The sequence below is a fragment of the Lytechinus variegatus genome, chromosome 10 (genome assembly GCF_018143015.1).
Source record: "Lytechinus variegatus isolate NC3 chromosome 10, Lvar_3.0, whole genome shotgun sequence".
In the NCBI taxonomy this organism is placed as follows: Eukaryota; Metazoa; Echinodermata; class Echinoidea; order Temnopleuroida; family Toxopneustidae; genus Lytechinus; species Lytechinus variegatus.
Genome location: NC_054749.1, coordinates 30,357,858 through 30,383,812, shown reverse-complemented (window position 1 = coordinate 30,383,812; position 25,955 = coordinate 30,357,858). Strand labels below are relative to the sequence as shown.

At 36.3% G+C, this 25,955-nt stretch overlaps 2 protein-coding genes across 2 annotated transcripts; one reads left to right on the top strand and one right to left on the bottom strand.

Moving 5' to 3' along the window:
- Positions 1 to 4,586: 4,586 nt before the first annotated feature.
- On the bottom strand, positions 4,587 to 11,168 carry LOC121423021 (26S proteasome non-ATPase regulatory subunit 10-like). Its single transcript, XM_041618292.1, has 6 exons — positions 10,983 to 11,168; positions 9,580 to 9,678; positions 8,587 to 8,733; positions 7,825 to 7,991; positions 7,359 to 7,440; positions 4,587 to 6,443 (listed from the first exon to the last, which is right to left on the bottom strand). Exons 1-6 carry the CDS (start codon positions 11,082 to 11,084, stop codon positions 6,375 to 6,377), a joined length of 666 nt encoding a protein of 221 aa, XP_041474226.1. The 5' UTR covers positions 11,085 to 11,168; the 3' UTR covers positions 4,587 to 6,374.
- Positions 11,169 to 14,901: 3,733 nt separating this feature from the next.
- Positions 14,902 to 22,228, top strand: LOC121422767 (NHP2-like protein 1). Its single transcript, XM_041617948.1, has 4 exons — positions 14,902 to 15,033; positions 17,581 to 17,698; positions 20,472 to 20,609; positions 21,858 to 22,228. The coding sequence occupies exons 1-4, from the start codon at positions 15,031 to 15,033 to the stop codon at positions 21,980 to 21,982; spliced, it is 384 nt and encodes a 127-aa protein (XP_041473882.1). The 5' UTR covers positions 14,902 to 15,030; the 3' UTR covers positions 21,983 to 22,228.
- Positions 22,229 to 25,955: the final 3,727 nt, after the last annotated feature.

Below are 25,955 nucleotides of genomic sequence, written 5' to 3'. Positions count from 1 at the left end.
AAAGGTTTTAAGAAAAAAATATGAAAACTTGATCTAATCCCTTTTGACAAATGAGCTGCTTGAGCTCTCCAGAAGAGTTTTGTTGCAAAAGGGATCCACTCCAAGAAAATCTTTTTTTTTATTCTCCCGTATTGCAATATTCTGATGCAAAGCTAATTTTTCCTGATACCCTACAATGAATAAAAGAATTCTACCTGTCTTCCTTTTTTTTTTAATTATTCATTTTTTGAAAATATATATATTTGTTGCTCTAACCCCTTTTGCAACCTAAACTGAAATGGATCTAACCCTTTTGAAAAAAAAAATTCTTTGCCATTTTTGTTCACCTTTTAATGGGAAATTCAACTTTAATATTTGTCAAATAAACGTTCTCATATCATTCCCATCGTGAATTCGCTACATTGGCTCCCGATCAGTAATATTTTCTTTTAATATAGCATTCAGGGATCAGCACCACAGTCTTTTCTTTATCAGTTACTACAGACCAAGTAGGTCTTTGCGCTCATCCACTTCTCACTACATTGTTATTCCAGAAGTTTAAAAAAAAAACTTTGGGGGAAGATCATTTGTATATACGTGCCCCACTTTGTAGAATAGCCTTCCTGAAGACATAAAAAATGCACCTCTGTCGAGTCTTTTAAAAATCTTCTTAAAACTCTTAACTTTTAGCTCTTCATGTGCCTTGAACACCATATGTACCTAGTGGATTTGGCGCTTTACAAGTCACATTGTTACTATCAATATTGTTATTTTTATTATTATTGTTGTTGTTATTATTATCATTATCTTCACAAGTATTATTATCATTATTCAAAAGTCTATACATTAAGAAAAAGAACCATATGTACCTAGTGTATTTGGCGCTTTACAAGTCACATTGTTACTATCAATATTATTATCATTATCTTCATAAGTATTATCATTATTTAAAAGTCTATACATTAAGAAAAAGAATCAAATTTGATGAAAAAATGGATCTGAGCTCTTTATATATTTAAGAGGCTTTTGGGGGAAAAAACCGGGAAATGAACAACGGTCTGATCCGTTGTTCATTTCCCATTTTTTTCGATGAGTTGTGGATCCAACCTCGCCCAAAATGCCAATGCATGTGATTGGTATTTTCACTTCTTCCTTTTTCTTATTTTATTTTTTGCGTTCTGGTGAGCTTTCAGATTAGGACAAGCTCTTTCAGTTTTTGAAGTACATATATACATAATTATATTGCCAAATCTATCTATTTATCTATCTAGTAACAAAAACTGTCCTCTTCATAATAATCCCCAAAACATGTTAAAAAGTGAAATAATTTGATCTCCACGCTCGTTTTGTTTATTGACATAATTCTACATAACTCTTTCTTTATCTAAAACGTGTTTTTAATTTCCGGATTTCAGATTGGAATTTACAAAATTTTCAGCTTTTGCTATGCGCTCGCATGATTTCTTTATTAGCAAGGATGCCATATTTTTCATGATTAAAGAGTGAATAGAATGTCCTGTTTTATAAACCTCAAAAAAGCTGGCACTGCAGATTTGCAATAATCGTTTATCAAATTCTTCATCAATTCTTCATTAAACTGTCAATTATTTTTAGATCGAAAAAAGTGCGCGCTTCGCGTTCGCATCAATTATTCTTTTAGATACCCGACTTGTTCATTGCATATACCCCAAAACTTAAAAGTAGTTAGCATATCATAAAAACCATAAAACTCGCGCTCGCATTATTTGTCATCCTTATGATCGAGTTAAAGTAAACCAGTATAGTATAAACATTCCTAAACAAGTACCTCTTCCTTCATCACCAATACAAAAATTACTTTGAGTGTAAACTTTTCAGGTCTGAACGCATAAAATATAAAACATTTGATCTCGCTCATGCATCATTTATTTAAGCGGCCGATCGGGGAAAATGTACATGTATATGATTTTTGTCTATCCCTGGGGCCCCCGTATTGGCAAAAGCTGGATCAGCCCCGGGGAGTAACAGAACTGAGAATTAGAAAGGGGTCACTATTTATAATTCAACCCCCTAAAACAAAATTCTGGCTATATACAGCCCTGTTTTACTATAAGTTTATAATAAATCCACAGACTCTGTGGATTTATTCATTGATAAATTACTACAAATTACAATATGCATAACTTAAAAGAATTCAAAGAAAAAAAGGATATCGGTGTGAAAAAAATGCTTTATATGATGTTTTACTGTATTAATTTATATATCAATTCATTTATTCACTTACTGCCAATCATGTTAGGCTAGTAAAGTTACCCTTCTGAATGAAATAAAATTTAGAAAATCAATATTTCTTAGTCATAGTTTGATATTATTGCATCAAGAAATCTAAAAACATAATTTAAGTCTTTTTATTTTGTGTTCATATCATAGTTATTTTTCTAATCTGAGAATTCCGAAAGTAACTTGCAGTACTTATACCATCAAGGGATACAAATAAATTATGCAAAGACTATTAAATTGTCTCTTTGTTTTTTGTTTTCAGCATATAGGCCTTACTCGAAACTTTGTTGTGATCTTCGTGAATATTGTGATGAGGGTCAGGTTTTCTTTATAAACCAATCCCGACATTTGGGCGTAGTTTACAGAATTATACCTTTTCTTTTATCAAAATCATCTTTATAATCAATTTTGATCAATAGCAAGCAAACAGTGGACTCACTAGGCCCTAGGTCCATGGTAAAACTGATTGTCGGAATTAGCCATGGCAACCTCGTGTCCAAAATAGCTGCGCGAGTTTTGATAGTCTTCATTTGGATTCGAATTCTGTTCAGAGGTGAATTTCTGTTCTTATTGTTTGTAAGCAAATAAAATTCTATCGCACAATAAAACAAGTGGAATGCCTCTGGCCGTCTCACCTGCATCACGCGGTTCAATATAGCAGCAGTGCTGACTTTGCATACTACTCTGACTCGCACAAGATGTTCAGTGATACATGGTTACTCTTATGTCCTCTTTTTATGAACTAGACCAATAAACTTACAGAGATATGATGGTTATTCAACAAAAAACCCCAACATGGCCAAAGTTCATTGACCTTACATGACCTTTGACCTTGATCATGTGACCTTAAACTGGAACAGGATATTCAGTGATACTTGATTACTCTTATGTACAAGTTTCATGAATCAGATCCATAAACTTTCAAAGTTATGATGGTAATTCAACAGATACACCCAATTCGGCTAAAGTTCATTGACCTTTGACCTTGGACATGTGACCTGAAACACGCACAGGATGTTCAGTGATACTTGATTACTCTAATGTCCAAGTTTAACGAACTAGACCAATAAACTTTCAAAGTTATGATGGTAATTCAACAGATATCCCCGATTCGGCCAAAGTTCATTGACCCTAAATGACCTTTGACCTTAATCATGAGACCTGAAACTTGCACAAAATGTTCAGTGATGCTTGATTACTATTATGTCCAAGTTTCATGAATCAGATCCATAAACTTTCAAAGTTATGATGGGAATTCAACAGATATCCCCAATCTGGCCAAAGTTCATTGACCCTAAATGACCTTTGACCTTGATCATGTGACCTGAAACTTGCACAAAATGTTCAGTGATGCTTGATTACTATTATGTCCAAGTTTCATGAATCAGATCCATAAACTTTCAAAGTTATGATGGGAATTCAACAGATATCCCCAATTCGTCCAAAGTTCATTGACCCTAAATGACCTTTGACCTTGGTCATGTGACGTGAAACTCATGCAGGATGTTCATTGATACTTGATTAACCTTATGTCCAAGTTTCATGAACTAGGTCCATATATTTTCTAAGTTATGATGACATTTCAAAAACTTAACCTCAGGTTAAGATTGCGATGTTGATTCCTCCAACATGGTCTAAGTTCATTGACCCTAAATGACCTTTGACCTTGGTCATGTGACATGAAACTCTAATAGGATGTTCAGTAATACTTGATTAACCTTGTGGCCAAGTTTTATTAACTAGGTCCATATACTTTCTAAGTTATGATGTCATTTCAAAAACTTAACCTCAGGTTAAGATTTGATGTTGACGCCGCCGCCGCCGCCGCCGTCGCCGTCGCCGTCGGAAAAGCGGCGCCTATAGTCTCACTTGCTTCGCAGGTGAGACAAAAATCACATAGAACAAGAATGTTTGCTTCCGCCATTGAAAATCCAAAGTCTCTCTTTAAAAATATAATGCTCAAATCTTGTGTTTTCACTCTATATTCCTCATTTCATCACTTCAACATCAATAACAAACTAATATCTCTCTCATGCTCTCCATACTTTAATTTATACACCCCTTATCAATCTCCTCCCTCTCTTCCCCCTTTTTTCCCCCCTCCAAGCTCCTCCCTGCGGCCCTGACCATTTATCTCAATTTAACTACCGGTATTTCTCACATTGAACTATACACCAAAAAGTTATTCCAAATTTACGAACTGGGACAAACACAAACTACCATCACATACTTCCGCATTCAAGACCTGCAGAGCCCTTTGAAGATTACTACAAAAGAATTTACACTTTCATTCACTATAAACACATTTATACAATTACAAACAGACTGATACAGAATCAAACTTAGAATTCATCTGCATTGAATTTCCTCTTGTAAAAGGAATAACATCAATATGGTTTAAATCAAAACGAATACAAAAACCAGATTTCTTTATACCAACTAGCAATAGAAGGATTCAAGATACCAAGCAGTACAAAATCAGTTTTTGTTCTTGAGGAATTAGAATGGTAAACAATTGTAACTTGAAAACAAACTTCAATGGTGTTCTTTTACCATAACCTACCAAATACACCTGGGTGGAGAGCGGCAAGTGAGAGTTAGTATCTTTCCAGTAGACATTAGTGTCAAGCGGGATACAAAATGTTACTCAATCTTAAAAAGTATACTGTCTTCATCACAATACAAGAATGTTATTGCATATAATTATGACATAAATAATCATAAACATAGCCTCTCCGAGTAAACACAGAATTCAAATAATAGCCAAGTTCTTGGGGCATTTTGTATCCTGTGATTCAAGTTATGATCCAAAGAAATACTTTTATATGGAAAAAAAATCCAGGGAAAAATATGTAAGCTCAATAAAGAATGTTCCCTTTCTAATCCCATAGTAGTAAGTGACTGTATTTTGCTTTTTGGTATTTTTTTTTGGAATGTCATGAAAGGTGATTAAACGCCCAACCTTATCTTGAAAGCCTTATGTAAGGTATCTAATAATATGCCATTACCATGGCAATGCAGTACCTGAAACACTAACAAAAATGTGTCTTTGTCACCATAAACAAGGAAAAATAATGATATCAAAATAAATTTGTGAATGTATTTTATTGTTTTATACAATATATTTTAAATTCCTTGCTTTTCCTTTTCCCCTAGCTAGGCTTAGCCTGTCATGGGAAGTCAATTTTCAGGGACAAGTGGATTAGCATATTGATGACACCAACATTTATGAAAAGCAGTTGAAATCCCTGTAACATACCTGCATATTTTAAGGTCAGCCAAATACGATGCACCATCATATTAAATCACAGAAATTCCTTTTATTTGGCGATTTAAGAACAGGGATGATAAGGCAACATGAAGCAAGGATGAGGGTACAATTACATAACCTCTAACGGATGTAAAATTCCATTCCACTCTAACTGATGGACAATACTTGTTAATGAGTAATTCCCATATAGGTGTTGATTTCCCCATGAAGCTGATGAGAGACACAATTTAAGTTGGTTGACAGTAGGAGAAACCAGCATTCCAAAGACTGCAGGTTCATGTTTCCAAACAAATGTATTTGAGAACTTAGGAAATAAAGCACCCAGCCATGCTCTTCCAGCCTGGAGGTCCTTTGCTGTTGTAGGAAGCTTACCAAAAGATAACACCATGTATTTGCAGAAGGAATTCCACAAGCATCTTTCATTGCTAATAATCCCCATTCTTCATAGAAAGAATGAAAGGGTTGGGGGAGAGACACTGAAAGCAACATGCAGCTCATTCGCAGACTCGCTGCCTTTAGCCTTCTATGAAGAATCATGTAAGCTACAAATGTGGGATTCTTGTGAATAAGATACAGCCATGCTTTGGTATAAGGTGCCTGTCACACTCTGATCACTGATGCATTATGATGTATTATCTGACACAATCTTCAGCTGGTTGCAGACATTACTAGATGCTGACGGACAGTGCATTTCCCAAACCATTCATGGCGAGAAAAATTAAATTTGCGGTTGTCTAACATCATCTGACAAAAAAAAAGGAAAAGGAGAGGCTTACAGTTTTGTTAATCTGCGATAAGAGCCTTTCCTGAGGTGCATCAGCAGCTTGCATTAAAAAATATTTAGTCTTATCATCATCGGATGAGGCTATTCTTTTAATCTCCTCAATGACCGTGCCAATCCTGCTGGAGCCAAGGCTAGGGGTGTCTTTTCCTCCTAAAATAATAAAATGAAAAATAATAATTTATTGTTAAAAAAAATCAAATAACAGGTATATATAGCTCTGTCTCTCTAGAAATAACCTATTCTAGGGTGCATTGTTATCATATTACCAAGGCTTTAGCTCAAGCTGCCTTTCAGTGCTCAGTGCAAATCAAGGAATCAATCCTCCCGGGTACCCATTCACCTCACCTGGGTTGAGTGCAGCACAATGTGGGTAAATTTCTTGCTTAAAGAAAACATGCCATGGCCTGTTTGAAATTTGTTAATGGTCAATAAATGAATCAAACTCAATCATTATCTAACATTCCAACTTCCAAAATGTGTAGTGGATGTTGATTTTTTTTAATCTAATGAATTTTTGAGAAAATTCAAATTTACAAGTTAAGATATATAGGGCCCTAATGTAATTAGCTCAAATAGACATAAAACATTGAAATTAATCAGACATAGTAACTTTTTGTCTTAAAAAATTTGAAGTATGGCCGGGGTCTTGAAATCCAATCAAGCATGTTTTGAAACTGTTTTTTCTTTATTCTTCTCCTTACCTTGAAATTTTTCTACATTGAATCAGGTAGTTTATGGATGACCAGTCTTATATCACTTCAAAACTGAGGATCTGGTTCTTCAAACTAATTGTCCAAAATATAACCTCTAAAGTTTATTTCTGCAAAATTGTCAAGGGTTTTGAGCTTGTTGGTTAAATACTATAGACTCTCAAAAAAATATCTTGCTAAAATTTCGGTCCATCTTCCTTCTTACAAATTTTGTATACACTTCTGAAATTTTGCTGTCTAGTATTATCTGTGCTGGAAAAGATTCTTTTAAAGTGGTTTAGGAGCTAGGGGATGATTTTAAGGCCTCAACAGGACAGTCCCTGCCCTATCCATCCAATGGTACTATCACACTGACCTTATTCAATATTTCAAGGCTTGCTCCATGTTCAACAAGGGCAACAGCTTCTTCTGTTCTCTCCTCCTCACAAGCAAGATGTCTGAAAGGAAGGAAGATACAAATATCAAAATGTCTGCCATAAAGAGGCAAGAAAAACAACTAAGGGACAAAAGACAGGGATGCATCAAGGATCGACTAGAGGGGGAACTTTCGACAGCAAAAAAAGAAAGACAGCAAAATAGCCTAAATTCAATGGGGAAAAGGGCTCTGAGGGTTTTCATAAAAAAATTACCAAAGTTAGAGTCAGACACCTGCCTTCTCACAAATCAAAGTCAAGGAAAGTTGTTCAACAGCAACCATCTTTGAGGAAAGAAAACTTTCCCAACAGGAAAGCGTGATAAATGAAACTTGAAGAGCTCTGCATGAAAGATTGTAATACCTTTCAAGCTCAACGATACTGATGAAGTTATAGTTTATCACTTACAATGGCGTGTTTCCTTGCTTATCTGTTGCATCCACCCGGCAGTTGAACTGGAGGAGAAGTTTGACAATTTCTAAGTTTCCTTTGGAGGCAGCACGGTGGAGGGGCGTGGCACCATTTTCGTCACTGATCACTGGGTCTGCTCCGTGATCTAGTAGAATCTCTGTCACCTAGGAGTGTGTCATAGAAAAGCTTGTTGTAAATTTGCTAACAACCATTGCAATTGTGGGAGCTGGAGCTAATACTAACATTCAAAAGTTTTCCTTTTTTTGGGGGGGGACAGCTGGAGTGGTTAACAGATCATACAAAGTGTGCACTTTTTATTCTTGAATGAATTATGCTTCATCCCCATTTTCTCCTTTTTTAATTGATTCTCTCCTGAATATTCTCCTATCTTGAATTTATAAATGGGTAGTTACTAGTACTATAGGTATTTTGAAAAAATTTTAAAGTTTATTCATAGCTTAGGATCTGCTTCCTGCTTAGTCCAGATTGGACCTTGTTGTTTGGAAGTGCCCTTTCCCAAAGCTAACATAGAGGGCACATGTCTCCCAATCTCTAATCAGCACCAAACCACTCATCTGAGGGAAGATGAGTGGATTGGCGCTGATTAGAGATTGGGAGACATGTGCCCTCTATGTTAACTTCGGAAAAGGGCACTTCCAAACAACAAGGTCCAATCTGGACTACTCCTTGCTGTGCACGGGAAGTAAACTGGACTGTGACATACTGTGAGTCACATCCTTCTTGTTCTCACATACTTACCTCAACCCTATCTCTTGAGGAGGAATAATGAAGAGGAGTCTGCCCCGTATGATTGGTTGCATTGATCTCAGCGTCATTACCAATCAGAGCAGAGACAATACCTGCATGTCCAACCGATGCTGCAATGTGCAGAGGACTCCAACCAGACTAAAAATGAAAGAAATTTTAAAAATGGCACTGAATAGAAATATGCTCAAAATTTGGCCAACAATTGTTGAGAACAATGGCAATTGCAGAATTCAACATCAAACAATTGTAGGGTTTGAAAATAAACACCTACTTGTATAATTGTCGAGATGAAATAATATCAGTTCAAATACACCAGCAACTCAACAGGAACATAACATCAGCAAACATAACAGGAACATTAACAGAGATGAAGATGGTAAATGAATTACATAAAGAGAGTGTCTGGATCTCTGTATCTGTGTCTTAATTTGAAAAATCCATCTACTTATACACTTGGCCTTCCCGGCCTACATAAATATTGCATCCACGGTAACATAACAATATTTAAATCAACCTAAAGCTAACCAATGAAATTAAAGAAATCCACTTAATTTGATAAACAAATGAGAAAGATCTAGGATGAGGAGGGAAGGGTTAATGACCAGGGTGATATGATTATGTAATGAAGAATGTTCAACCAATGAACCAGATGTGAGGATGGAGCACATCTGAATATAAAAGGAATGATGATAACTAGAGGAGTATGATAGTGGCTGACATGATGAAGAACACATAGAAAGCTAACTGAAATTCATACAAAACTGAACTGAATTAAATACCAAACTGAACTGAGCAGATCTATATCAAACAAAAGCAAACCAAAATGTACAAATAACCTTTCTACACAGTAACACAATGGAAAATGGAAGCTGGAAGGAAGAAATGGTCTGACGTACCTAACATAGTAGTACCAGACCCTAAACAGCACACACTAGAATATTTGTTATTTTATTCTGAGCATATAGATTCTTTCTAAGTACTTACATCATCTTTCACATTAACTTGTGCTCCATTTTCTAAAAGATACTGGACAACCTCAAACTTAGCTCCTGACGCTGCCCAGTGAATTAGCATGCGATCATTCTAAGGATGAAAAGAAATTAAAATATGTTAGAGTTGCATGGTGGATGAGATTAATCTATTTTCAAGCATTGGTAGAAAATATATATATCTAATCGAAGTTCATATGATTTATTTTAACAAATGAATATAATGCAAAGGCCTAGATAACAAATCAAATTAAAAATGATTAGTCTTTATAGATATGAGTTTAAAGCATTCTTGGCACAGCTACAGTAGCAGATGCAAATTTTGACCAACGCGTAATGCGAGTAGGCCTGTGACATCGCTAATTATAATGCATGAAAAATGTGTATTGATTATGTTCTTGTCAATAGTTATCGATATCGGTAAGATATTTTTAGCGATTTAGTATCAGAGAATTTTCTTAGCAATATTCGATAACAGCCATAGTTGCATGGAATGATGTAACCCAGGGAGCCCAGGACTCGTCCGTGTAATAATAGGCAGACATGGGTATTCTCCAAAATGGAGTAGAATGGGGTCGCAGTAGCACTCCAAATAAATTGGAGAAAAATCAATTATGCACTTACCTTGATTATATGGATGAAGGTCTATTGTGATACAGAATCCTGACATCGAGGCAGAAACTGGACCTTCAAAAAAAAGGGAAAAGTTAGACCTCCATGTCGCATTCATTCTCGGTATCGATTTGTTTTCAATTTTGAAAGAAGGAGAACGATCGTGACAGAACTATTCCTTTTTTGCGGGTCCATTTTGTGCCTCGATGTCAGGATTCTGTGTGACATGTCACAATAGACCTTCATCCATATAAATTATCATCGAGGTATTACACGGACGTCCTGGGCTTCCTGGGTTAGAACTTAGAAATGATGGATTTATCATAGACCTACACTATACATGATAATTGATAATGATCTGAATGATATATGACAAGTCAACATGAACAGAAAGTGTTTCATTGTTTGGTAAATCTGCCAGCTGCTGTTGACACTCAGAGTCAGACAGACATAGATCTACATGAGTACAAGACTATCTAGCCTATCATGCATACATGGGTTTTGGCAATAAATCAGGAAACTCCGGCGCGCCATCGCAAAGCAGCCTTCGGCGGCGGGCGCGGCGGAGTTTCCTCCTGATCCTCCGCTTTAGCTCAGCTCAGGGAGCTCAAGTTGAACTCGGGCTCGGCCTCGCGGCACGGGCTCCCACTCCCACTGTCCCAGCTGAGCTGAGCTGAATAGCCAAACACAAACAGTAACATTACATGGAATCTAACAAGTGGGACTACATCGCGACGCGACACATGCACATCAACGACAGTGAAAGTAATTGGAATACTTGCAAACCTGATCTAATTTCAAGAGCAGCGAATTATTCTCCGATAATTTCACTCTCAACACGGAGAGGTCTCCTTCGTATGCCAACTTCCAAATGTCATCTGTAGCCATAATCAAAGTAAATATGAACTAAAATTCGACACAAACGTGACAAGGCAGTTTTGAAATAGCAGACGTTTTCACACCACATATGAAGTGCCACTGAAGTCTGATACGCAAAGAGATAGATTCTTTCTCAAGTTAGCTTACAATATGCCTTGCTTTTGCTTTTCAAAATTCTCGGAAACAAAGTGATCCTTGAGACTCTTCTCCCCTTTTAAATTCATCCTGCCAGTTTATCACTTTTTTGCACTACTTCAAGACCAAAGGACCGGGGGCGGCGACCCCTTCATTAGAAAGAAAGGGGGGGGGTATCCCGTATACCCTGATTTAACTGATCGACCCAGACCCCGGCTTTTTGGACTGAAGCCCCCCCCCCCCCCACAAAAAAAAAATCGACCACAAAAAAAAATATATATAGGTCCTATATGCGAAGGCCTATATAATTATTTCATTCATGTCGTCAGTGCTCTAAAATAAAAGTTTTTAATATTCAAATTATGCATTTTCTCGCTAGGTCGCTAAACGCTCCCTTGCAAATTATCATCTAAATGAAGAATACATTAATGCTCTCTTAAAGTGTGAGTATATCCTACAGAATATCAATAATCTCCTGCAATAGCTAAGCTATATAGTAGACTGCCTTGCAACTTAATCTCCCTATGTATTCACCCACCACGAAATGCCATAAACTTTGAATAAAACCTGACGTGTTTTGGTCACCAAAAGCTTTCCGAATTTTTCATTCTTTTGAGGATATTTTTCTTTAGAAAATGTCTCTGTCGCTATATGTACACTCTGATAGAGGCTGATTTTGCAGGTGAAGTTTCACCGAAAAGTTTACAGTTTTGTATGTTTAGTATAGTATTTTCATGTCAAGTCAATAGCGGTTTCAGATGTTTGTCAAACAACCCCCCCCCCCTTTTTTTTGCAATGGCCTTCTGTCAAAATTATTGGGCAGGGCAAATCGATATATGTTTGCCGCATCCCCAATATTTTCATAGCGATTGCCCCGGCTCCCCCTTAAGCACTAGTGCTTTTTTTAAGACATTGACTATTTGTTCAGACATGCATTATGTGTATAATAGTTTGTTGTCTGCTCTGAAGCACCTTAAATGAGCATCTAATCTAATCAAGATGGAAAGTAAGTCTCATGTATTCTTATTAGATGTAGAATGATTTGACTAGTCTTCAATATATAGACCACATATACTTTTGTGTTCTATCCTTGGGTGTGTTATACAGGTATGTATAGCATTGGGCCGTTTTTGGAAGCCTTTATGAATGTTAATTGAATGAGTATTCCAGCGGCTCACATTTATTTGAAAAGATCATATAAGTGCTCCAAATGCTATAGGTTTCACTTAAAACATTTTCTCCCTGGTCACCACATAATTCCCTCGTAATATTTTTTAGGGGTGTCATATTAAAACCCCTTCCGCCATGTTCTATTAGTACAATAATTAACACAATTAAACCAAAAGTTTCCTGCCTATTTAGTCCTACGTACCCCCGCCCCTTTCTATTGTTAAATGCCCCGCATCTATACATCTGTTACACCGATCAGGCCCTAATGCATAATATGGATGAAAAATTCTCAAGTATTTTGAAAATGTGTTTTTTTTTTCTCGGTCTCTATGCTGCCTCGCACAATATTAGAAATTTCATAGGAGGGGGACTAGCTAATTGGTGTTTATAAGGCTATCCACAATTTTTATTGTATTGAAAAAAAAACAACGTCAAAAATATTTCAAGCCCCCAGAAGACCCCCCCCAAAAAAAAAAGTTTAGTCTAGAAACGCGCCTGCGTTTAGCTTATTTCTCCATTATTTTCTCTTCATCTTTATCCTCTTTTCTCCTCCTTTCTCCCCCCCCCCCCTTAAAAACCCACAAAACATTGGGAGGTACACGGCTACTCACATTTTAAGGTTTTATAAGGCTTGCACATAATGCGATTTCAGCTTAAGGGCTTAATTAGGCTTACAAGGTCATGACACCCAAAGCCCCCCCCCCCCAACCGCGGTACATGAATCATTGACCGGGCCAAAAACGGGGTTGTAAAGTGGACCTATTTCTTGCTCCTTGATCGGACCATCGACCATGGTGCTACCATGCTCGGACTTAAGTCTGCAGGCACCCCGAGCCCGGGGGCCACTGTGACTAGATACCATGCGCGACCAAATAAACATGTAAAAGGGACTTTTTTAAGATAGGGCACGTGACGTACGTAACGTAATAAGGGTGTCAAAAACACTTTAAAAAAGGGTATCTATTTCGCTAGAAAATAAGCTACGTGTTTGGGGTCAAATTTGCGAAGGTGTTAAGAAAATGTTTTTATAAAAGATGTACTTTTTACCCCATGCAGGAGTCAACACTACGTATTCAGAGTACGATTTGCGCGAGTTTAGCTGTACTATAATGATGTAGGTAAAGGTAAAACCGACGACCACGTATTAGCGTACCTACGGGGGGGCAGACTGCCCTCCCCCCTGACGAGTTACAACCCATGCAAGGGACGTACCCTGGCCCCACTACTTTCAACTTGAATACTTTTTTTTTTGCTTGTCAAATAACATTTTTTCTGGTAGGAAATACTTTATTTGTGGTTGAAGACCTTTTTTTTTGCTATTTTTTGGGCTTGTCAAATTTTTTGGCGGACGCAATTTGCCCCCCCCCCCCCGCCTGTGGAAAATCCTAGGTACGCCACTGCCGACGACCGACGTGTTTGAAATATCGCTGTACTTGTTTAGGGGTTCAATTCAGGGAATACTTGCCAATAGTATCGTTTTGTTTCCAATTAATCATGCCTTGTTAAGGTAGGGTTTCACATTGACGAGTGGATACCATGCGCGACCCCCCCCAAAAAAAAACGTAAAAAGGATGTCTTTTTCAAGATAGCTATAGGGCACGTATGTAATCATAACGTGATAAGGGTGTAAAATACAAAAATATTGAAAAAAGGGTCGGAAAAATATACGTGTTTACGGTCAAATATGCGGAGAAGATAAAACAAAATCAAAATGTTTTAGGATGTCCTTTTTGCCCCAACACTACGTGTTTTGCGCGAGGTGTGGTGGGGCCGTATACTAAACCAAAATAATGGCCGTGTCTAAAGCCTATATAAAGTAAAACCGAAGGACGCGTGACATAACAATAAAATATCTCTGTTCATTTCAGGGAACACTTGCTAAGAGTATCGTTTTGTTTCCAATACGTGTTAAGGGGTGCATGCATTTTTAGAATATGGAAAATACATCGCTGTACTTGTTTACGGGCTCAGTTCTGGGAATACTTGCGTATTTGTTTCCAATACTTGTTAAGGATAGGGTTTCACACGCCAATACTTGTTAAGAGGTGCATTTTCAGAATATGGAAAATACGTGTTTAGGGTGCTTTTCAAGACCCAGTGGTCGTGCATGGTATCCACTCGTCAATGGAAATGCCCCCCCCCCCCCCGGCCCGGGGGGGGGCAGTTTCAGAATATGGAAAATGCTTTTTGAGATCTCATGGTCGCGCATGGTATCCACTCGTGACTGAATGGAAGTATGAAAGTGCCCCCCCCGCCCCCCCCCCCCCCACTGGGGGGGCACTTCTTTGCCTGCCCCCCTCCCCTGGGGGGGGCATGCAGGCAAAGACCATGATTGATCAGCAAGTGCATGCGTCTCCACGTAAAGACTAGCACAAACAAAATTTGCTGAACATTTAATTCTGAGCAAGAGGGCTTGAATAGTACACAAGGCATGAGTAGGCTGCAACTCGAGTGAAGGGTTTACCCAGCAGCTCGGACTTCACGCATATCCATAGCATGCATCCAAAATGATCCGATCGATCCGGCGATCCCCATTATTTGCTTTCCATAGGTACACGCACGTGGAGTTCGTTAGGCCTCAGTGAAGCGCAACGCCGAGAGGACCGAAATTCATCTTTTCTATCGTAGCCAATCCAAGAAACTCTCTGATATGGTATGTTACATACTTATTTCGAATTCACGACCCATTTCACGCATGTTTGATTAATAATTTTAGCATTATTTGTTTAAATTGTGTATCCTGCACAACCAATTAATATTATATGGCAATACGATAAACTCACCTCAGCGATTTATCTCGTGTGCAATTCTAATACTGAATCACGAAAACGTGATAGGTTACATGGGATGTTCGGGGGCAAGAATCGCATACGCAGATAATGGAATGGACTAATGGCTAGGGCCTGTTTCATGACACGGTCATCACTTGCTAGTCGAACCATGCAAGTTGTAACGACGCCGAAATGTTGACATTTGATGAGGCCTGTACTGTAGCCTAGGTTTTATCTTGGAAGTATTTGGTCTTGCTTTTGAATTTGATTTGTCTACTGTTGTCTTGAAATTGAAAATGAATTGAAGGCCTTTGTATTATCCTGAAATAATTAAGACAAGTTGCCTCTCTCTCTTGTGTTTGTCAGTGTGTATGCGCTAGTTGTGTGCAAAGTCAATAGGAGATGAAAGGAGTTACCACCGCTGACAAAATGAAAAGCAGTGAATGGAGTGGTCATAATGCCCAAACGAAATTGTTTCTTTTGTTTTGATATTTGATTTCATGTTGAGTTTTCTTCTTTTTTCCATGTGATCCGATGTAGCTGCAGCCCAGGTCTGTACATTTGTACTTCTAACAAAAGTTAGATGAAAAAAAAAAGTTTATTTTTCTGTTTTTTCCCATGATTGATCCTATGTGAACACTAATAAAATCCTGTCCATTACTAGTCTTAGCCCAGCTAGGACCCCAAAATTGAGAGAGCTCTTAATGTGTCATAAAAAACACATAAAAATAATCTTCAAGTCATAAAACATTAAAAAAAAATTGTTACAGAAATTCCCTGAAAAAGTAGCAAAATAGATTTTGTTTATGACTTTATTTGAGAAGAAATGGTACCTCATTGACTGTACACTCAAGACTAGTGGCCAAAAATAGGCTTTATGCTGCCCTGGGACTGTTTGTTTATATGTTGTAGCTGCCCGGAGGAGCTATGGAAACATCAAACATGTCACAATGATAGACCATCAACTCGGCTGCCAGAAAATGCGAAGATACCGCTAAACGAATCATTCAAAATATGCCAGAATATTTGGAACCAACTCATGCATTGACAAGCGGGATCTCCGAAAAATGTACTAAAATAAAGAAATCTGTAGTTTTGTTCGAAGTTCATGAACTTTCTCGCAAATTTACATTCTTCAAAATGACATAAAAAAAAACCAAGCACAAAAAACTTGACCACATTGAATTGGCACAGAAATTAAGACGACAGCATGCTAGCGGGTTGCCTTCATTTGGCAGGGAGTCCGAATGGAGCGAATGGGTGACCTAGATGATGAAATTTTCAGCATTGTTCTTAATTAATTTTTCTCTTTGATTCAAATCAATATATTTCTGGGGTAGACTTGACCTTTAATGAACCTAAGTCTGGAAGAGAACCAATCAGAAAGTAAGAACTTATTTACAGTGAAGTATGTATGAACACAAGTATGGAAGAGAGAATCTGGTATGTTGGAAAGAATGTAGAGTATATGGTGGAAGATGATGGAATTTTGATGACTAACACTAACAGAGAAGATGGTGATTAAGAGTGAATTACAATTTATCTAAAATGTCACTATTCAAGAACCCTGTTTACACTACAGCTCTACAACAGGAAACATTTTATGTTAAAGTTTATAAAGCGTAGTGGCTGACCTTGACCTAAGTAATGGACGATGCTATCTATATCTGAAATCGATTCAATTTTTGTCAGATTTTATTTGAAAATATTAAATCTGTCACTTAGAAGTTTAGTCACCTTTATTCTGAATTCCTGATACATATTAAAATGACCCTCTTTCAGCCTCATTAGTTATCATTGCTCAAATTAGACTTTCTACATCTCTCAATCTTTGTTCATGGTAATATCATAACTTTTTAGAACTTTTTACACACATGTATAATGGTACTCCGGGCTGAAATTTAATGATTTGAACAGATACCTTGTATCAGTCCTTTTCATATTAAGTCCAGCCTGGATTGGGAAGTGAAAATTGACAATTTTTATTCAGCCAAATCAAATTTTTTTCCATCGACTATTTCAACACAAAAATGGGCCAACAATTTTCACAGGATCTAGTTCATGGAATGATGTCCAAATTTGATTACCGGTATATTTGACATTTGGTTATGATGCAACATATTAATTAAAAAATTGTGAGGTCTCTCATTACCGCACAAAGGGAGAACAAATTTCTTCCTTTTTTTAGCAAGGATATAGCAAAATCCAACAAGGCCAATATAAGAGGCATATTGAAGACTTGGATTGCTTTAACATGTAAAATGGTAATTTGTTGGAATCGGTTTGAACTTTGCTTGCGAATGGTGCTTCAAGTGGAATATTTTGAATTTTAGATGATTAAAGTTTGAAATGCATTCACTTGGGATTGTATGACAGTAAATTTTATTTTTTTTCCCTCCCCCTTTTTCCTCCTTGTACACAAAAAAAAGGCTGATGAAGTAAATCCCAAAGCCTACCCCCTGGCTGATGCTGAACTTACTAAGACTCTTCTTGATCTGGTGCAGCAAGCTTTCAACTACAAACAGCTACGGAAGGGAGCAAATGAAGGTAACGGCTACACAATATTTGGGTATTCAATATCAGCAGTCAGTTTGTGAGTAAAAATATGTTGTGTTCTGCGACCACTTGTCCTACTTTCATAAACCTGGTAAACAATGAGTGACTCCATCTAAAACTTTTTGTTCCGAGGTCAAATGAAAAGTGTAAAGTGTATCCTTATGTGAAATTGGGCAGAATGCATGATTTGTGTTAGATTTGTACATGAAATCACATGTTTTTAAGCATAACTTTGTATTCAAATTTGTTTTTGTTGCCTTTTCCTACATTTACCCCCACCCCCTTCCCAGTCCCTCTTGTATGTGTGCTGGTGATTGATGATGCTGTGTGTATTTTTCTTTAAATTTTGTTATGTATTTAACTTAATTAGGAGTTACAACTCACAAGTTTTCAGAAAATTTTTCAGTAGTTTCAGTTTTCTCTGTTATGTCAATTTCATTCTTGTACATTTTTTTTTTATTCTGAGAAAATGAATAAATTGAATTGATTGAAAAAAAAAAATTTAGCTACTGGTAAAATATTGTTGGAAATGCTCTCGGTGTCCTCAGCGTTCTCGCCAGAAAAAAAATCACGCATGTCGGGGACTTGTGCTGGCACTCCTGGGGGGTGGGTGCGGGAGGGGGGGTTCACCCCCGCGCGGAGCGCGGAAGCGACGGCCTTTTCATCAAATAGAGACGCTAAGGAAGCCCCATTGTGGCGTATTTTTAAGCCCACACAAATGCACAGATACTTGCCGTTCAGTAGGCTTGGGAGCCAGCGCCGAATCCAAGCACTGAGATAGAAAAAACATGGAATTTGGAGCTGACAGAATGATTTACTTGAGCAGAGGACAAACTTTCTCTGCTTGGAGTTGGAGCCTGCAGTGTATGCCGTGTGCATGTGACTGAGGATTTATCGTGTGTGTTGTATTTCTGTGACTGTACAAAGCCAGTAGAGAGCACGTGCGTTGCTTTAAGCAACACTCGTGATTGTATCATCAAAGTTAGTGTATTGGGATTTGTGTGTGACTTTTGTGAGAAGTTTTTTTTTTTTGTTTTCATTCCAGAACCCCCACCATCATTTGCTCGCTAGTCTTAAATGGGAGTCTTGTCATATTGGAATATTGACCAGAAGTTAATAAAACACATATTATTGTTCTGTCAGTAATGAAATTAGCGATTGAACTATGGATATTTTTCAGTCATATTTCCTTTAATCTTAGTCTTGTCATTCCAAACAATCATTTTTTAAGGATGTATTTCACCTTTATCCAGTTTGCCATTTTCTTAAGTGACTGAAAACAAAGACTAGTCCCAACCCTCTGCGAGTTGTTTACATAACTTTCTTTGTCTCCGCTAGTATTGCACAATCTTGAGAAGCACATGTTTGGAAATCTGATATTCTTGCGGTGGGGGGGGGGAGGGGTTACAAGATTGCCGCCCTTTTCATTCTGTGTTGGGTTTGGCTGCTACATGGCCTGTGTTGAGAAATTAGGTCAGGGTAAATTTAATTGCAAAGAGAGGCTTTGGACGGCATTCATGATGGATAGTCTTTTTTTTTAATGCATCATTTAAATAATTTCAACTTCACATTTGCAGGCTTGCAGGTATATTTTATGATAAAATTACTTTTTTCAGAATTGTACGAAAGTTCTACAAAAACTTTATCTTTTTACATTGTATTTGGACACGAATGCAGATGTTTCTTGACAAATAATGGGCTAAAAATACTAAACAGTAAACATACAGACCTCAAGTAAACCAAGTACCACACATTCAAACTTGGATTAAATCAAATCAGATATCAGTCAAGCACGGAAATCACTCTATCATCACAGCATTAAAAAATATAAACAATCACTTCGAAGAAACAATTGCCAGGGTCAAACCACGGTCAAACATGTGCTTGCGTTGTGTCCTGTGTGTGTATAATGTTTGCAGTGAGTTGATCTTGTGATGATGGGGAGAGAATTTGTGTGTGTGGTTTTTATGTCTGCATGGATGACTGGGAGAGAATGAAAGGACCAGGGAGTCGGGAGGAGAACCGTAGCGAGCAGCCGCGAGCTAGCTGGGCGCCTTGCCACTTTCCTAGCCGTAGTAGGCCTGTAAGTGGTCTTAAGTTGGTGGGACTTCGGCGCAACCCGATAAATTAAGTTGATATCACTAAGATGAGTTCATGGAGTGTATTATTTTTTTATGAATATTTCCATTTAATTTTTCCACGCATGTCGCCACGCATGTCGCTGAAATTTTACGCATGGTTCCACTTGATCTCCATTTCCGCACGCATGGTGTTTGAACCATGCGTATTATACACTGGCGAGAACGCTGGGTGTACTGCTAATGGTGTGTGAGTGTCCCCAGTTTCCCTTTTATTATTCTATTACATGATATTATAATTATTTCATATTTTCATACATGTGTACTTGTAATAAATTTAGTTTCAGCAATGATTATCTTACACAGTGAATCAGTAATCAGTCCTCCTTTTGCATTCTTGGAAAAGGAGGAATAACATTTGAATAAAAATAATTTCATCTTGATAAAACACAAGAATAGGTGTGGGAATGGCAGCATCTCCTTGCTCACCGCAAACCCATGAGGGCATTTCATAGAACTATTTCACGAGAATTATGCAAAATTTTGAGTTGCTATAACTTTGTAATTCTTAATCCAATTTTAATGAAATTTTCAGTGTTTAGTTTGTCGAATTTTACTTGGTTTGAAACACATTATTTTCAGACTGGAGAATTCTTTTAATGATAGTTATCCTTGATCATTAACAGCCACCAAGACCCTTAACCGTGGTATCTCAGAGTTCATCATCCTGGCAGCTGACGCAGAGCCTCTGGAGATCTTACTCCACCTTCCTCTCTTGTGTGAAGATAAGAATGTACCTTATGTCTTTGTCAGGTCCAAGGAAGGTAGGTGACACACAGCCTGTGAGATTTTTTTATGGAACATGCGTATATGTACAAATATTCACTGCTATTGTGTGATCTAAGCCAAGATCACCTAAACAAGCAATACTGTTGTATTTGTCATAAAGAAAATATGATTCAGAGTAAAACTTGAAAATGTCATTGTACATGTCAGTTTTATTATTCGAGCAAGATTTCCATTTTAAAATCAATTCCCAAGCATACATGTTGCGTTACAGCTGTTTTTACCTTGTTCAAATTCTCACCTCTGCTTCTGATATCTTCAAGGGTGTGAGAGTTTGACTGTTAAAGGACAAGTCCACCTCAACAAAAACTTGATTTGAATAAAAAGAGAAAAATTCAACAAGCATAACACTGAAAATTTCATCAAAATAGGATGTAAAATAAGAAAGTTATGGCATTTTTAAGTTTCGCTTCATTTCTTAAAACAGTTATATACAAATCTCAGTCGGTATGCAAATGAGGAACTGATGACATCACTCACTATTTTTTTATGTATTTTATTATGTGAAATATGATATACATTTATTTTCTTGTCATTGTCATGTGAAATGAAGTTTCATTCCTCCCTGAACATGTGGAATTCCATTATTTTAAGGTTTTGTGCTTCAGGCAAGGAGGTCCTAATCGTCAAATTCGTAAAAATTGAAATATTGTATAATTCAATCAATAAAAAAAATAGTGAGTGACATCATCGACTCTCTAATTTGGATTTTACTGGCTCGTTCATAGAACTATTTTGTTAAAAATAAGCAAAACTTTGAAATGTCGTAACTTATTTTACATTCGATTTTGATGAAATTTTCAGCATTGTGCTTGTCTGATTTTTCTCTGTCGATTAAAATCAACATTTTTCTGAGGTGGACTTGACCTTTAAGCTATTTCAGCAATAAAAAAATCTGTTTATTTTCTGTCTTTTATGTTCTTTGTCTGTACAAGAGTGTATGAACTTTTTGTCAGATTTTGTTCAAATTGTCAACTCTGCTTCTCTTATCTTCAAGGGTGTGAGAGTTTGACTTTTAAGCTATTTCAGCAACAACAACAAATCTTTATTTTCTGCCTTTTTTGTACTTTCTCTGTACAAGAGTGTATGAGCTTTTGCGATTTAGTTTTTTTTTTTTTTATTTGTGGTCACTTGCAGTCTTGTATATTATCTTTCCATGTGGGTAGGATTCCCTTTCAGTAAAAAGTAAATAGTGCTATTATTGTGTTTTTGCTTATATTTTTCAGCTCTTGGTCGTGCCTGTGGTGTCTCCCGTCCCGTCATATCCTGTTCAGTGACCACCAATGAGGGCTCCCAACTGAAGCCACAGATCACCCGTATGCAGCAGGCAATTGAAAAACTCCTTATCTAAGATGTGACAATCCACTACGATCACATGGTTTCAGATAGGATGAATTATTATTTGTGTTCTTTTTTTCTTTCCTAACTGTGTGGTATTCTGCATCATTGCACTTGACCAAAATATTTAATTGGCAAAGATTTTTAAGAAACATTTAGATTCAATCTTCAAATTAGTTTTTGCTTTTCCAGAATTACATCTGTGGCTTTACCCCATTTCCACAGGAGGCAATTTAATGTCATTGTCTCTTGAAGTGGTCATTATTTTTGTGTACAAAAAAAATCACATGTGGCAGCACACAAAATTATGTATAATAGACCTAAAGTACAATATACATTTGTAAAAGCATTCCAATGATTTTATGTAGACTTTTACTGGTGGAATATGTCTACAGTGTTCATCTTTTCTTGACTAATGTTTGCTATATACCGGTAAAGATCATATCAAACTGAAACAACATCGAGTTTGGATATATTTTTTTTTCAGAATATTCAGTTTAATTTCTGTCAGTAAACAATTTAGTATTCACCAAGCAATTATTAATTCTTTATGAGTTTCTCACATATCATTTATGGGATAAATGTTGATCCTACAATGTTGTGTACATATTAACTTGTAAGTATTTTCAGGTTTTAGAAAATCATGATTTTTAATAAAATAAATATTTGAAGAAAAAAAGAATACATGTGTATTTTATTATGAAGTGTAGTACTTATTTGCCGTAGAATATTGGATATATGATTTCATGTACCGATTGAATTTATGCCCATCATGGAAGATGTTACTAAAACTATGGTGATAACAATGTAATGCTAAAAGTTCTTGTATCATAGAACTGTTTTTTTTTTGTGGGTTGACAGTACAGAAACTTTAACTCGAATGTATTTTTGAGGAATTTCAATAGGATTTTAATAAAAGGGAAAATACAGGGAAATCTGCCTAAGTCAGATCAAATGGGACCACTATAATCTCTTCGATTTAGAAAGAAGCAACACATGGTTTGCATAAATACAAAGGTTTTGGTGAGTATTTTACTTAATAAAGGGGTACTCCATGCTGAAAATAATTGAATATAGAATAAAGTTCACCATGCAAAACAAATCTGATATTTATCGAGGATATTGAATTTTAAAGTATAGCAATATTTTGTGAAAACAGTTGTATACATTACACATCATGAATATTCATTTGATGGGCTGATGTCACATCTCTACTTTCTCTTTTATGTTACTACATAAAATCAAAATTATTTACATTTATGTGTGTCTCCCTTTAAATAAGTTGCTACAATAGATATCTAATGCATTAAATTAGTTGTCAATCCAATCTTTTAATTCTGGAAGGACAAATTTTGAATATATATTTCATATAATTATAAAATACAAAAGTACAAGAGGGGGTATGACATCAATTTGCTCATTGAATATTCAATTATGCATGCTTAGAACTGTTCACTAAAATAATGCAAATTTTAAAAAATCATGACTTTGTTATTCTTTTTTTAGATTTTGATCTAATTTTGAGTGTTTAATATACATGAAAGTCAAATAAGGTCAAATTAGGCAGTTTCTACTACCATAACATTGCTGTTGAGACACTATCTGTATTCAACATAAAATGTCCAGAAATTTTATACAAATTAGAAAAGTTGGTATACCTGAAATTCAGCATGGACTTTCTCGTTTCTTTTTCCTTCTTTTTTTTTGGGGGGGAGGTGAGGTCTACTTCACCAAAAGGTATTGGATTGTATGTATTCTTATAATTAAAGGGGAAGCTCACCCTGAAAAAAATGTTTTAATATTAAAGGTCAGAAAAATGTTGATTTGAATCATTATATGGAAAATTTCATCAAAATTGGATGTAAAATAATAAGTTATTTTTCACTTAACAGTTAATGCACAACTCGGTGATATGCAAGTGAGAGAATCGATGATGTCCCTCACTATTTCTTTTGTCTTATATTTGAATTATACTATATTTCATTAATGACCAAATTGACAGATCCACAAAATGTTGAGACAATGGTAATTCACATGTTCAGGGAGAATAAACTTTTTCACATGACAATGAGGAAAAAATTGAAATATTTCATATAACAAAATACTAAAGAAAAAGTGAGTAGGCGATGTTGTCAGTCCCCTTATTTGCATCCTGACCAGGACATGCATATCACTGTTTTGTGAGAAATAAGCGAAACTTTATTTAACAAACGATTTTGATGAAATTCAGAGCGTTACGCTCGCTTGATTTTTCTCTATTGATTCAAATCAACATTTTTCTGGGATGGACTTGACCTTTAACTAAACCATGGTATCAGAACACCACCCTTGGACTTTGGTTCCCTTACACAAGCATTTTACAGTTATTGACATGGATATTCTACTTCGCAAGTGTATTATTTCAAGAGCTTGTTTTTTTACTGTGTTTTGAGTAAAGGAGTCTCAAATGGGCTTGAAATAAATTTTTGTTGGGAGATTAGAGGGAGTGGATAAGATATTGTCTTAAAAGAGAGAAGGGAAGGCACATATATGTTTTAACTTTTTCAGGGTCTTGGTGACTAGACCGGGGGGGGGGGGGGGGCACTTCCATTCACGAGTGGATACCATGCGCGACCATGAGATCTCAAAAAGCACCCTTAACACGTATTTTCCATATTCTGAAAATGCACCCCTATCAAGTATTGGGGTGTGAAACCCTACCCTTAACAATTATTGGAAACTAAACGATACTATTGGCAAGTATTCCCTGAATTGTACCCCTAAACAAGTACAGCGACATTTCAAACACGGTCGTCGGTTTTACCTTTACTGTGATTGGGTTTAGTACAGCCTAGTTCACGTAAATCGTACTCTAAACACGTAGTGTTGACTCCTGGGGCAAAAAGCACATTCTTTATAAAACATTTTAGTCTCGATTGTTTATGCCCTCGAAAATTTGACCCTAAACATGTAAATTTCCTAGCGAAATAGATACCCTTTTTTCATTATTTTAGTGTTTTGACACCCTTATTACGTTACGTACGTAACGTGCCCTATCTTGAAAAAGACGTCCTTTTTACGTGTTTTTGGGGTCGCGCATGGTATCCACTCGTCAATGCAAGTGCCCCCCCTGACTAGATGATCAAGGAAGATACTCTAGGCTGAAAATCTTCTGTCATGCACTCTCACACTTGAATATTTTTATCAATTTTGAATTCACTTTTTGTGAATGAATTCATACTCATAGAATATGTGAAATCAATTTCCTATCTATTTTTGTGCGACACATTCACAATAAGTAAAAGCTCTTCACAATATTCAAATAACACAATGCAAGCTTTATTGCAAGAAAATACCGTACAAGAAACTAAAATGTATAAGTACATCAGTATTCATCTTTGGCTTTAATTTTTAGTATCACCAAATAAACAATATATACAGAGTTGTGCATATGACATGATTGGTGATAACAAACAGAGAAATATAACATCTTGACTGAGGAATTAATTTGATAAAAATTTATAATCATACATTGATTCATGTATATAAAACAATCTGATTTTAAAACGACAGCTACAACAGAAAATATCTAACAAAAAAAAACAATCTAAAACCATTCTGGGTATATCACTGCAAGGACTGCATATCTAACATTGCAAGGCAATATGAAAATCATTGACCAGCCCTCAACATTTTTGCTACAATGTACAATTTCAAATTAAAAATGCATGAAGTGACTTGCAGTATGATTTTTTTTCAAACAATTTGCACTAGTAAGAAAACTAACACAATTTCAAATACCGGTACTTGTTTGAATACATGTTCTGGACACAAATAATTTGGGTGGACATTCCTTTGCAAAAAAATATATATATATTTACATGTACATCAAGTAATTTTCATATTAAAGGAGACCTGAAAATGAAATAATTTTAAAATAAATAATAGAATGAATATAAGAATTAATGGTTTGATGGATGAATGAATTAGTGAGTGAACCAAATAAT